The sequence below is a fragment of the Manacus vitellinus genome, unplaced genomic scaffold (genome assembly GCF_001715985.3).
Source record: "Manacus vitellinus isolate BGI_N305 unplaced genomic scaffold, ASM171598v3 scaffold_4_pilon, whole genome shotgun sequence".
Classification (NCBI taxonomy): Eukaryota; Metazoa; Chordata; class Aves; order Passeriformes; family Pipridae; genus Manacus; species Manacus vitellinus.
Genome location: NW_021940604.1, coordinates 19129583 through 19142510, shown reverse-complemented (window position 1 = coordinate 19142510; position 12928 = coordinate 19129583). Strand labels below are relative to the sequence as shown.

The window sequence follows — 12928 nt, the reverse complement described above, 5'->3', positions numbered from 1 at the left end:
ACTGGAGAGAATGCTGTCCTTGCCTTTGCATCCTTCATCTGAAATGCAGGAGAGAAGCAGTCTCAGTGAGTTCTGTGTTGATGGCAGAGGCACTTAGCACTAGTTTTATCTGGCTGGGTATACTAAACAGGTTTTGAAATGTCACTGTATGGTACCCAGTAGCAAAGGTATTTTTCACTCCCTATTTTAAATTGAGTCACAAGACTGAAATGTTTCTGGCAGATGCCTCTGCTCACATTCCTATTCTGCTTCTTTTTCCTGTCTAAAAGTGTTAATTTTCTGCCTCTCTGGCTGCAGGAAAAACTGGCTATCCTACAACTGGGTATATACAGATGGGTTCCTGTATTCATCGGAGACCCTGCTGACTTCACTCAATTTCTCTTTAATAGCTGCTGTTCAGTCATGCATGCTTCATTTCAGGGCTGTAGTCTAATTTAGTCTAAAGTTAATTGACTGTATTTTGAGCAAAGTGAATGGCAATTGAACCCACAGTTAGTGGTGTAGATGTTTGAGGGTGGAATCTGGTTCTTAGATTTTTTTTTTAATTATTTTTTTGAGTCCAGCTAAAAAATGGCTACATTATATACATCATTGTGAGTCAAGGAGGCAAAGGGAATGGAGCACGTTACTTCATTTCGTAAAATTCGTAAGATCAAAGCTTAATCTGAAGAGTTATATGTCTGAAATACATCACATTCTTCTGTTGGCCTATATGTTTTCCAGTGATGAATAGTTTTCTCTTACTGTTTGAAAGCATATAGTGTTTGAAAAATAGCTGTATTTCTGCACTGGGACATTAAATTTGCATTTATTTGGTTTGCAAAAGCCTGAGTTGGGATCAAACATATGTTTGTCTAACTTTCATCCCTTTGCTCTGGCTAGTCTGTTAAAATCAGTAGGATAAGTTCAGGCTGGTAAGTCAGACAGCTAATGAAGCCAAGATGTTGTTTTCTGTCCTTTCTTGGCAGCTGACTCCAGGAGTTCTCTGCAGCAGAAGGCCTATGCAATCCAGTGCTGGATATATCTGTACTGTCATCAGTATAGGGACTGTTTTCTAAATGAGTTCAACCTTGAAACAAATAATGCCAAAGCACTTCAAAGAAAGAGCCCTGGAGCCTCTCAAGGAAGGAACAAAACTATTGTCTGCTTGAGGCAGAGAGGAGAGCTGGACCCACCTACACAATAAGTGCAAATACACAAGTGCATTCTAAAAGATATTTTGAAAAACAGGATTATCAATGGGTCTTCCTCAAGCACACCATCAGTCTTTCTCCTGCTAATAACTAATACAGACGGATGACTAATTTAAATTCGTGCTTGCCTTGGTTGCTACTCTACTCTGCATAGCAGCTGCAGCCATTTAATTTAGGAAAACTAATAATTTTGTGAGACTTTAGGTTTTATCTTCAGTTTTCAGTGAAAATGAACATGACTGCCATGGCCATGAACTACTAAGGAGCACATGAATCCATATGTACAAGGCCATATCTTCTCTGCTTTAATTCATATTAATAAAAATAGCAAGAGAACAACAAAAATCATGTATTTTTGTAGCGGTGTTCTTGTGGTAATAGAATTATGCAGTTAAATCCCACAGATTTGTTTTCAAATTTAAAAAGACAAAAAAGAAAGCAGGAGGAAAGATGCTCTTGGTATGACTTTATATGTCCATGCTTTCTGCAAGAATGCCTGCAGCAGTACCAGAATTAGTGTGGGAATCCTCATTATCCTGAAAGACAAATGGTGGGATCCTAATAGTCCCTCTGGGCCTTGGTCATGCTGTGAAACCTCTGTTCTTCTTGTCTGTTCTCGGGTAAGCTTTAGCTTGAAGTCATGAGGTGAGCTGGGACTTCAGAGCTCTTTATATCAGCGTGTAACTCAGGGTCCCATCCATCTGAGCTGCAGATTCTCACCAGTCACAGAAACAAAGAGCACTGTGGGATCCCCTAGGAAAGATAGTGATGAGGAGTGAAATGTAACCACCATTTATCTGTCTGGTAGCCTGCTCTGTGTATGAGAGACCCTTGGGGAAGACATCAGTCTGGCAGGGACTCTGTGACTTGTCATGGTGGTGAAAGCCCTTTTGCAGCTTCCCTCTTTTCTAAAGACCTCTGGCATATGGGCAGACAGCAGCGTACTGATGTTCACGAACACAGTGCACACACAGAAAGGCCAACATGTGTCAAGCCTATTGAACATGAGCTGTATCACGTTCAGTCATTTGACAGTACATATGGTTCAGTACATATGTTCTCCATGACACACATGGGCGTATCCCACTGCAACAGTGAAGTTGGACAATGCCACTTAAATAAGAAAAACTTGCCTTTTACTCATGCATGAGCCTGCTGTAGGCAATGAGCTGTGGCATAGGCATATGCCTCTATGAGGAAAGAAGCTCCCAATCTTCTTACCTTGTCTGCCATTTTATCCCCGTGTATCCAGCCTTTCCTTCAGCTAAAAGCACATGTGGCATTTCCCCCAGATGCTACCTTTCCTGCCAGGTTTCTCAGGTTGATAAAGGAAAACAGCATTCATAGCATTTATGATTATTTTCCAGAAGTTTAGAGACTCGGAGAAAAATTGCTAGCGTTTGAAATGCATTGTTGTATAAGATATTTAGCATGATATTGTGACTTTTCTCCCCTTTGACTTGTGCCCAGTACCACCAATGATTTCATTGGTTTCACTCCTAACTGACCCTGGGACAATCAAGAGGAAAACTTCCCCACTCCAACCCCCAGGGCTGTGCTACTCCAAACAATAATCCATGACAAAACAATATATAAATTTATGACTGTCCCCAAAATATTTACATATATTTTTTTACCAAACATTACATACCCAATCTAGCTTCATACCTGCATTGGAAGGCATTCTTCAAGGAGGTGGAATGATTCTAAAATCATGAGTATAAAAAACCTGGTATCCCACTTTGTCTTCATAAAAACTATAACACAGTAAGATAGGAATGCCAGGAAAGATGGGCCCATTGGATCTGCCTACAGGAAATGGCCGTAAAGAAAACTTGAGGAGGATTGAGGCATGGAAACTTCCCTACATTGTTGACACTGCTGTGAGAGTAAGCTCGATGAATTCGCCCTGTGGCAAAAGGGAATAGGTGATCAGCACATGTATATTTCTTTTCCTCCCTAAAGAACAGAACTGTCCTTGGGATAAGGAATTAAACTATTTGGGATGTGCTAAGGAAGGCCAAGCTGCTCCACGGCTTAGTAAAGATACTGAAGTAGTTATAGTAGGTCTTTGCTATTAATTATAGTCTAGAACTATATCACTTCTCTCATGCTTATCTTTTTTTCTATATGGCATAACTCTTATTTTGATCAAGTAAAATAGTTGTATTCTTTCACTTATTGTCAGGTAATGAAGCAATTGACCCATTGGCAGTTATGATATCCTATTTCCCCAGTGAGTGGTGAACAGTATGCAATCAATTTGCCTTAAAGCATCCTATATCTATCTTATTCCACCTCAGAGGACCCAAGGCTCCGTAGGACATTCTTCCAGTAAGCTGTGTGGAGGATCTGGCTCTGACAGCTGAAGTGGTACACTGGTAAAACACAATCTTGTATGCCTCGTGGAGTTTCCTCTGGTGAACCCAACTGCAGGTTGCTAGCAATGGGAAAATGGACAAAGGAGCAGAGTCCCTGTGGGGGCACTTAAGTAACTCCACCTTTATGTAAGCTAGAGGAATATAGAAGATGTTCAATAATGCTATGAAATACTTATAGCTGCAAATGCCATGGAAATAAAAATGGCAATGATGATGGAGTATTTGAATAAATGAAGGCAGACCCAGAGCCTTGGAAAGTTACTGCTAACATAAAATATAGGCAACTGGGAATGCTTTCTCCTTATGTCCCATATATCATTCTTTCCTTTTGAATCATATCTTCCTGTTAAAAAAAAAATTGAAAGTGCACACAAAAGTGCTGTTGAGTGTAATAGAGTTCAGCCTTTAATACAAGCCAGACATAGTTACCATAGAGCCTGACACAGTTTGCACATTTGTGGTAAACTGAAACAGCTTGGGCATTCTGCAGCTCAGGATTAGATTGATTAAAAAAATATAAGCAATATGAGTAAGGGAGGTTGAGGGTCAGAAGTGAGAAACTTTTCAATCCTTTGACAGCTTTGAAAGGGATAGGGTCTTGACCCTTGTGCTGCCTTACTGTTAGAAAATAAAAGCAACAAGATATGAGCAGCAAAGGAACCTGGGATGGGAAACTGGAGAGAGGAGTGTACTACCATGAACAGAAGAAGTGGTTAATTTCTTAAAGTTTGAAAAGAGGAAGAAGGATTAATTGAGTAGAAAAGTACAGAGCATGTTTTGTAGAATGTGATCAGCCACTATGAGGCCACACACATACGCACACATAGAGTGGAACAGAATCGAATCTATTTAATAGGACAAGGGGACAATCATCCCGAGATGAAGGAGGGCAGATTTAGATTAGATATTAGGAAGAAATTCTTTGCTGTGAAGGTGGTAAGGCACTGGAACAGGTTACCCAGAGAGGTTCTGGACTCCCTGTCCCTGAAGGTGTTCAAGACCAGATGGGACAGGGCTTTGAGTAACCTGGTCTAGTGGAAGGTTCCCTGCACATAGCAGGGAGAATTGGAACTAGACGATCTTTAAGGTCCCTTTCAACCCAAACTATTCTATGATTCTATGACGCTATGAAATCTCAGCTATTCAGCAATTCCAAGGCAGCAAGGTGTGACATACATAATAAAAATATAGAAATATTTAGAGTTTAATGCACTTAAACTCTAGGGCGTTTCATTTTCCATAGTAAATGGAAAAGACTGAGCTTTTCCTTCTTAGAACCAACTAGGTGACTGCCCAGGGTAATATACCTGATTACAAGAGACAACTATGCCTCACCAAGACTCTTTAATTTCATCATAAAACATGACAACTTCTGTCCTTCTAATCCCATGTTTCTATCATATTTTCTTATAAACTCAACAAATAATTGTCACTTAATCCACAGCCAACATTAAAGAATCACACACACTTATTTATGGCTCATATAAATTGTAGATTAACAGTAAAATCCTCACACAGCTGGTTACTGTAGAACATTTGGACTGGGTCACAGGACCCTCCCCATACAGAAATTAGACTTTTAGTGAATCTATAGTGTTAAAAGAGCAGCACTAAATAACAGCAAGGGAAAGTGCCATGGCTTATGTGACTCTGTACCAGAGCTCACCCGTCAGAGCCTGCTTCAGAGCCACGCTTGGTTTTACAGACCTATTTCCTTCCTACCCCCTAAAAATTTGTTTTCAGCCAAAAACTGCTAATAAATGTAATGCCTTAAAATAGCAGTATAAGGTACACAAATGCTTGTAAGCTGTGCAGGCCCAGGCACAGTGCTACTTCTCAGGCTGCTGGTCTACTAAGTATTAGTACTATTAATGATTTATGTGGTGCCGCTGAGCTGTGTGACGCTTCACAAACTTGTAAGAAGGCTGGTTCAGCCATAAAGTCAGAATAACTTCCTTGGTTTCACAAACTGAGGCAATGGGCCTCTGGGGGTGGTCAGTCCACCTGGAGGGTAGGTGCAGATCTGCTTGTGGACAGGACCTCCAACATGTTAAGCATTAATTTCACCTGGACTGAGACAAAAGGCATTACAAGAATTTTCCTGGAATAAAAAGACTTTTCCATGTGTCCTTCTGAACTGGGCACTGAGAAATGCAGCTTACAGCTGCACTTGGAGAAGAAAGTCCAGTCGTTATAAACAGAAAACCAGTGTGGAGGTGCTCTTTTCCATTGCATCTGTGGATGTACAAAATTTTAGAGTAATAATGTGAAGATGAAGTAGAACTTGATAAGACCAATGACAGGAATTTAGGACAGGATGGGCCATGGATGGAGCAGCTAGAAAGATAATGATTTGCAGAAAAACAAAACCAGTCTTTCACTATTCTGAACAAGTAGCAAATGTCCTAGCAAAAAAATAAATAACCTATTGTAAGGACTTACTAAGGTAATGAAAACAAGACCTACACCATACGTACTGGTAAAACCCCTGAGCGCACATGCACGCAGACATGCTGCTTTTAGGACCAGTATTATGCACTTGAGGGAACGACAGAATTAGTCAGACTACAGCTTTTTCCACCTAGAAGATGCCTGAGATTCATCCATCTGCAAATGAAAGCACAGAAATTAAAAACATCAAGGAGAAACTTGATAAAATATTAAACAAGTCCATTTGTTTTCCTCTGACCCCTTCATTTTAATAAATAGTATTAAAAAAAAAGAGGTGTTTCAAATAACAAAAATAAGCATTTTGTTCTAAAAATGTTCATCTTTTTAATTCCAGCATTGTTCCCATCCCCCTTGGAAGGCATAAAATTTCATGCAAATCAATGCAAAACCAAGGATTTGATTGGAATCCTGGGTTCTTTAACAGAAAACTGTTTTTCTGAACACTTTCCATATAATACTTTGCAGCTGTTGTGGCCAGACAAGTGTTAATTTAGAGGGAAAGAAAGAGCTGCCTTGGGAGAAGAGTGCTCTGAGTGAACAAGGGCTCTGTAACTCCCCAGTCCCATGGCTCCTCATATCCCAGAGCTCCCTTGATCCCCCCTCCTCCAGCTCCCAAAGTTGCCACTGGGCTCATCCTGGCCACACCTGCACCCCACTTGGCTCCCAGCATAGCTACTCCCCCACTTCCCAACTCGGGTGGTCTCTCTTCCCTCACCCACCGCTTTCTGTGAATATTTACTGGAAACATGTTTGCTTGGAGGAGGGTTAATCCTTTTTCATACAGAGCTCCACTCCCTTGTCACAGGAAGCTTGTTCCTGAAATCATATTTTATTACAGATAAATAAAACACTGCTAAAATTAGGCTCAGAAAGAGAAATAGCAGCATTTCTTGGCTCTGTTTTTTCCCCTGTGAGGTCGTAATCTGTTCCAGAGAGCTGTCACTGGTCCTTCAGTTCCCTTGTTAAACTAGTGGTTCTTGGAGGCAGCTCAGATCCCTGTTTCTGCCAGGAGGCACCTTTGCAGCAATTTCAACTAGCATTTGTTATTTCTGATGCAGAATCATAGAATCATCAAATTTTGAATTGGGCTTGAAGGGACCTTAAAGATCATCCAGTTCCAACCCTCCTGCCATGGGCAGGGACACCTTCCACTAGACCAGGCTGCTCAAAGCCCCACCTAACCCATTCTGCAACACTTCCAGGAATGTGGCATTTGCTAAGACTTCTTCAGATATGCTGAATTCTGGTTTCAAGGCATGCTAACGATTGTCTCTAGTTGCCTCTAAGTAAAAATCAAGGCAACAATAGTGGCCAACAATACAAAGTTATCCTCAATCTTTAAAAATGAACCTCTGCTTTAAAGAATTGGAGATATACTTTCTTAGCTGCCTGACCAGAAAGCAAAATGGCAGGTCTAATTGTAGAAGAAGTGGTGTTCAAAGTGAAACAAAATCCTGCCTTCATATATACACTGAAAGACTCTCAGTTTACTGAGACTACCCCTCAGGAAAGAGAGGGTTTTTTTATTATAATACGTAGTTTGCTAAAATATCGCCTCAGTGCTTCATGGATTATTACAAAGTAGTTAAAATGCTGGAATTATTGCAAGGAAATAGAAAACAACATCAGTATGACTTTGTTGCAAACTGTGGTTCAGCTACACCTTCAATGCACTGGAAATCTGGTATACTTCCCATTTCCCCTCATGCAAAAAATGATACCTGAATCCTAGACCACAGTTCAGGTAGCAACATGGATTAAAAAATTATACAAAGGAATACATCAGATGAGGAATGACTATATTAGGGGCTCCTCATATGACTATATAAAGGGCTCCTCAGCCTGGGGAAGAGAGGACTATGATGAAGATGTACAAGGTCATAAGTTGAGGGAGACACCAAGGATCCACTGTTTTATGTTTTTCCCTTCCAGATCTTGGGGACATCAAATGGTATGGTGTCAGGTTTGAAAGAAGGTTGAGCACACCTGCAGTACAATATTTTTAGATGTCAGTAAGTCTGCATGGGTTAAGACAGAATCCAGACAAATTTACAAAAGAAATACCTCAACAGGTTTCAGATGCAAAGGAAATCCCTGAAATGCAGATTCACAGAGTATGAGTGCATTCCCAAGCTTCCTTCCCCTGTTCCCTGTGGTCCGTCTCAGCTATTGGCTGTAACCAAGATGAGGTCAGGCTAAGCTTCAGTCTGATTCACTCAGTTTTATATACTTTTTAGTTGTATGTGTTTTTATGATACTGCTGCACAATAACAAAGGATCCTCTAGACCAAGGCAAGCATTTCAGTTAACTGGCATGTTTTCCTCTGCAGTAGCAGCTTGGCACAGAGCACAGCACATCAGGTGTGAGCCTGGCAGCCACTTGAAGTGGTGCTGCCTGTTCTACCACCTCTGTGCCACCTACTCAGCTGCCCAAAGAGCTGAGAGGACCCTTTGGAATGTTTAAATGACTCACAAAGTTCATTGACAGAGCTTTGACAAGCCATTGTGTTTCCACCAGGCTTGGTTTCTGCAGCTCTAGGTGATGCATTGAGTGATACAGGCAGCATCATGCCTGACTGTCTTGCCTGAAGCAGCCAGTATCATAGTCAGTCTGGTCCAGCTGGAGGCAATGTTTGCCTGAGAGTGGGGTGAAGCTCTGGCTTTGTGGTTAATCTCTGTGCCGTGATAATGCCCAAAAAGAATCAGCGCGTTATAAATGACAGCATTTGGATTCTGACCAGGATGAATTCATATTGCTGATGCATCCAGTGAAGCCAGAGAGCTCCCAGTTTATGCAAGAAGCAGGTGAGTTTTTACTCTAAAATCCCATATAAGTGGTTGTGGTAGAGAAGACAGTGACCACCAGCTTCCCAGCTACCTGCACATGTGGGTGTGACAAAAGCAAACTACCTACCTACATCGCCTCAGGGAGCTTCAGCTGCATGACTACAAGCAATAAACAAAGCTTCAACTTCCTTAATTCTGAGCTCAAATTGTCTAGATTTAGACAAGACAAACCTTAGGGGCCTGGTTGATCTCCCTCAGGGAGTGAATGAAACTTCCAGACTCTGAGCAAGTATTTTCACAGGTAGCTGAGTCTTCCATGCCCAGGAATCCCTTCCAGATATTTTTCTTCATTGTGCAAGCCTTTTCCATCATTTTTCCACTTCATACCATCTGCTAAGTTTCTGCTGGTTTAGGAGCGTTCTTGTTTTGTTCTTTTCTGGGCTGCAAAGCTACCACTACCTGGTATGGAGGAGGGAGCCCAAAATCTGATTCCTGACAAACAATATTCTGGTAGCTGGAACTTCAGTGGGTCGTTTGCTTGGTCATTGCTGCATGTGCACTGCTCTAACAACTTTAAAAAGATTGATTGATTATCTTGAAAAATTAATATGATTATTGCTGAATTTTCTTCCATAAGAGAACAAGGCATATTGTATTGCTAATAGTAAGGCAGGATAAAAATCTCTATATAGTTCTGGGTGGTTTTCTCACATTTTATTCCCGCTTTGAATCTGGTGCCTCACTGAAAAGCTTCACTGAAAAGATGATGAGATGTAAGACATTACTAGCTACTATGCATGTATGGACAAACACAAATTATTTTTATAGAAATAAAGCTCTTTGTGGTTTTGCTGTTGAAACACACTATCTTATAACGCTGCTGCTTCTTTTGAGAACGCACGCAGGATCACTCTCGAGGAGAAAAGACAACGCAGAAAGAACTGTATCTTGCCGATACCACCTAAGGAGTCTTTCTGCTGTGCCTTTTGCAACCCGACCTGTCTATCTCGCATTGGCCTTTTCAGCCACCAGCGCACTTGTAGCAAATATGGGTAGGTAGAGCCCTTCCCAAATCTTCATTCACAAAGCCTAGCCATGATGATGTTGAAACTGGAGTGGGTTTCCACTGTGGTTTCTGTTTGACCTTGATGCTGTGCAGTGGGCACGTGCTCTTTTGTTTCCTCTGAGGAGGGCTGTTTCTGTGCTTCACTGCATCACCACCAAGAACAGAAAGTGAAAGCTCTGCAAGCCTCTGTAAGCCGGAGCTCCAGGACATTCAATTCTCTCTCATCCTTTTCTGATGGAGATTTTGCTCTCATCAAAGTAAGAGGAGGGAGAAAATGGATAGATTACGTGGGGCACTGGATTTCTGCATCCGCCACCAAACTGTTCTGGGTTACAGCACTGTGTCCCTGCTGACAGCTGCCAGTGAGCACATCTTCTCTTCTGTGGTGTTCAAGTGTCCCTGCAATTCTGGGAACATGCTGTATGGCTCTGTCTTCCTCATGGTGCCTGCCTTCATCCTCTTGCTGCTCGGCTACATGGTGAATGCCAGGACATGGCGCCTGTTGACAGGCACCTGCCCTCCGGAGAAGTGCCATGACTGCAGCCCCAGGGGAACCTGTGCCCGCTACTGCCAGGTGTTGGTGCCAGTGACAGCCAGAGCCTTGGTGGCTCCACTCACCTGGATAGCCGTGGCCCTGCTCAACGCCAACTTCTACACATGTGCAGCCAGCGGGAACAGCCTGATAAAGGATCTCATCTGTAAAGATCAAGGACAAGAGTGCCAAAACCTGCTGTTCAAAATACCCTGTGATGAGAAGTTATCAACAAATATATCAAGTGAACTTCTTAGCCTTCAGGCACAGTCCCAGGTAAAGCCTCACCTCTCTTCTCCTCACACTCTGGGTTTTGACCCTGGCTCCTCAATGTATACTAGTGCCTGCTGGGGACTGTAAACAGTCCTTCTCTCTTACACTGTATAATATCATGTACCACAGGTATATGACTAGCAAAATTTCATTAGCAAAAAAAACAGTAACAGAAAAGCAATAGGTGTATATTTATGCTACTTTCTGGATTTGCATGTTTGCACTGTCAATTACAAAACCTCATTCAGAGTTGGGCAGGAAACCAGCCTAGAGACTAGGACTTTACACAAATTTTCTTTTCAGTCAACTTAGGCATGGTGCAAGTTCTTCTCCTTTTCCACATTTTAAATCTCTAAATATCTCAAACTTCTGTAAAAAGGCATTAGTTGAGGGGAACCTGAGATCACTACTAAAGGGGAAGCTGATGTGTGATTGCAACAGGGAACTGGCAAGTGAAAAATAAGGACAGCTTCTTTGACTATGAATCTCAACGCTTGAACCTATTAATAATTTTACACCTGTATTCTACCAGAGTAGTTAAAATATATACCTGTCTTGTTAAAGTTTCTTGTGCTGAAGACAAACTGCATGATCAAAAAATAGCACTTGTGTGTGGATTTCTCTCTTTGGAGTGAAATGAAACCTCCAAATTTTGGCAGCATTTCAATTTTGTTTCTAGGTTTGTATGGATCTCATCTTAATTCCAGTAGAAAAATCAGAATTTGTAACTCTTCCTCAGGAAAACATTAAGGCTGGTTAAGGGAATTAAGTTTATAAGAGTTTATAATTACTCAGATTTTTGTAAGTTCCTGTTTAGTACAAATGCTTATTAAAATTAAAAAATGTTTACATTTGCTAAATATTTAGCATGCTCCTTCTCCAAGAAAGAGGCTGACAAGGAGCAAACTCTATACCATTGAATTCAGATAGGGTAAGAAAGGAGAAAAATCAAGGAAGAATGACTGTTACTGATATTGCAATGAAATCTAAAGGAAACATCCAGTCAAACAAAAACAGAAAAAGTATGAGAGCATTTTTCTTACTGACCACTTTTTAATATCTAATCTACTGTCTACAAAATTAAGAACCAAAAAGAACACCAACTCCTTTTTCTTTAGCACTCGATAATTTTTCATTTGAAAAAAAGTCATCCTGGGGTAAAAGGGGATGTTGCAGGATCTCTGCCTGGAGCTTCCAGCTAAGTACCACTTAAAGGACAGATCAGCATCTACTAGGACACCTGGTTTTGATGGGACCTCTGAGACTTATCTAAGGATATTTGAATCGTCTATAAAACAAAAATGAATTCCCATATTCAATAGCCAACTCTGTGTCCTGCCTACAAAATGTACGGGACACAACTTTTCCTGTGTGTTGTGGCCCCTGTTTGTTTTTGCATGCTCAGGCATCAGGGAGAGCAGTTACTGTCCACAATCAGATAGAGCACAGTCAGCAGGAGGTCTGATTTCAAGCATGAGGCACACAGGGTGATTTTGCATTCCCTGTACCATAAATCTGACCACAACTGGAGAAACTCATGGTCAATATTTTGTCTTAAAAGTTAAGAAAGCTGGATATAACTGAGAAAATAACTTCCTTTTCTTGATATTCATCCTTAATCCAACAAGATCAGCTCAGGGGCACAGAAGCTTTGTATGGCTGGCTGAATTGTTTGCATGGAATCCCCTCTTTTGGCAGCAAGCAGACAGTTACATGCACTCCAGGGAGTGTCTTTGTTTACAGTTTTCATATCTTCTTCAATGCTATTTTCTATACTCCTTCATATGACCACGCAAAACCACCATTAACCTATCTCTCTTCTTTCAAGCTGATAGGGTGGTTCCTGATAGCCATCATCACGACTGTGGCACTGATTTCAACATGTGTCAGCCGCTGTTGCTCCCCGGTCAGCTATCTTCAGCTCAAGTTCTGGAAAATTTACTCAAAAGAAGAACAGAAACTCTTTGAGATCAAAGCCAAGGAGCATGCAACCAAGCTGGCAGAAAGAAATACAAATTGCTTTTTTGAAGGCACTGACCCAGCACCATTTCATACTCCCAACAATGAAGACTGGAAGAAGATTTCATTCTTGTATACATTCAATCCACAAGAGCAGTATTACAGCATGATACACAAGTATGTGAACACAAACAGAGGCAACAGCGCCAGCTTTGAGGAAGGCGGTCAAAATCTCACTGTTTTAGGATTTGTTGATGAAACAGATGCAATTGATTCAGGGTTTTAG

The 12928-nt window shown here is 41.3% G+C and overlaps 1 protein-coding gene across 1 annotated transcript; it reads left to right on the top strand.

The window, feature by feature from the left end:
• Positions 1-10080: 10080 nt before the first annotated feature.
• On the top strand, positions 10081-12928 carry CALHM6 (calcium homeostasis modulator family member 6). The gene is made up of 2 exons (XM_008931415.2): positions 10081-10686; positions 12512-12928. Exons 1-2 carry the CDS (start codon positions 10153-10155, stop codon positions 12926-12928), a joined length of 951 nt encoding a protein of 316 aa, XP_008929663.1. The 5' UTR covers positions 10081-10152.

Bases quoted from the DNA above. Each gene is read 5' to 3' on its own strand.
- CALHM6 (XM_008931415.2), top strand. From the start codon at position 10,153: ATGGATAGATTACGTGGGGCACTGGATTTCTGCATCCGCCACCAAACT. The intron at 10,687-12,511 runs GTAAAGCCTCAC...TCTTCTTTCAAG, and splicing joins GCCTTCAGGCACAGTCCCAG to CTGATAGGGTGGTTCCTGAT.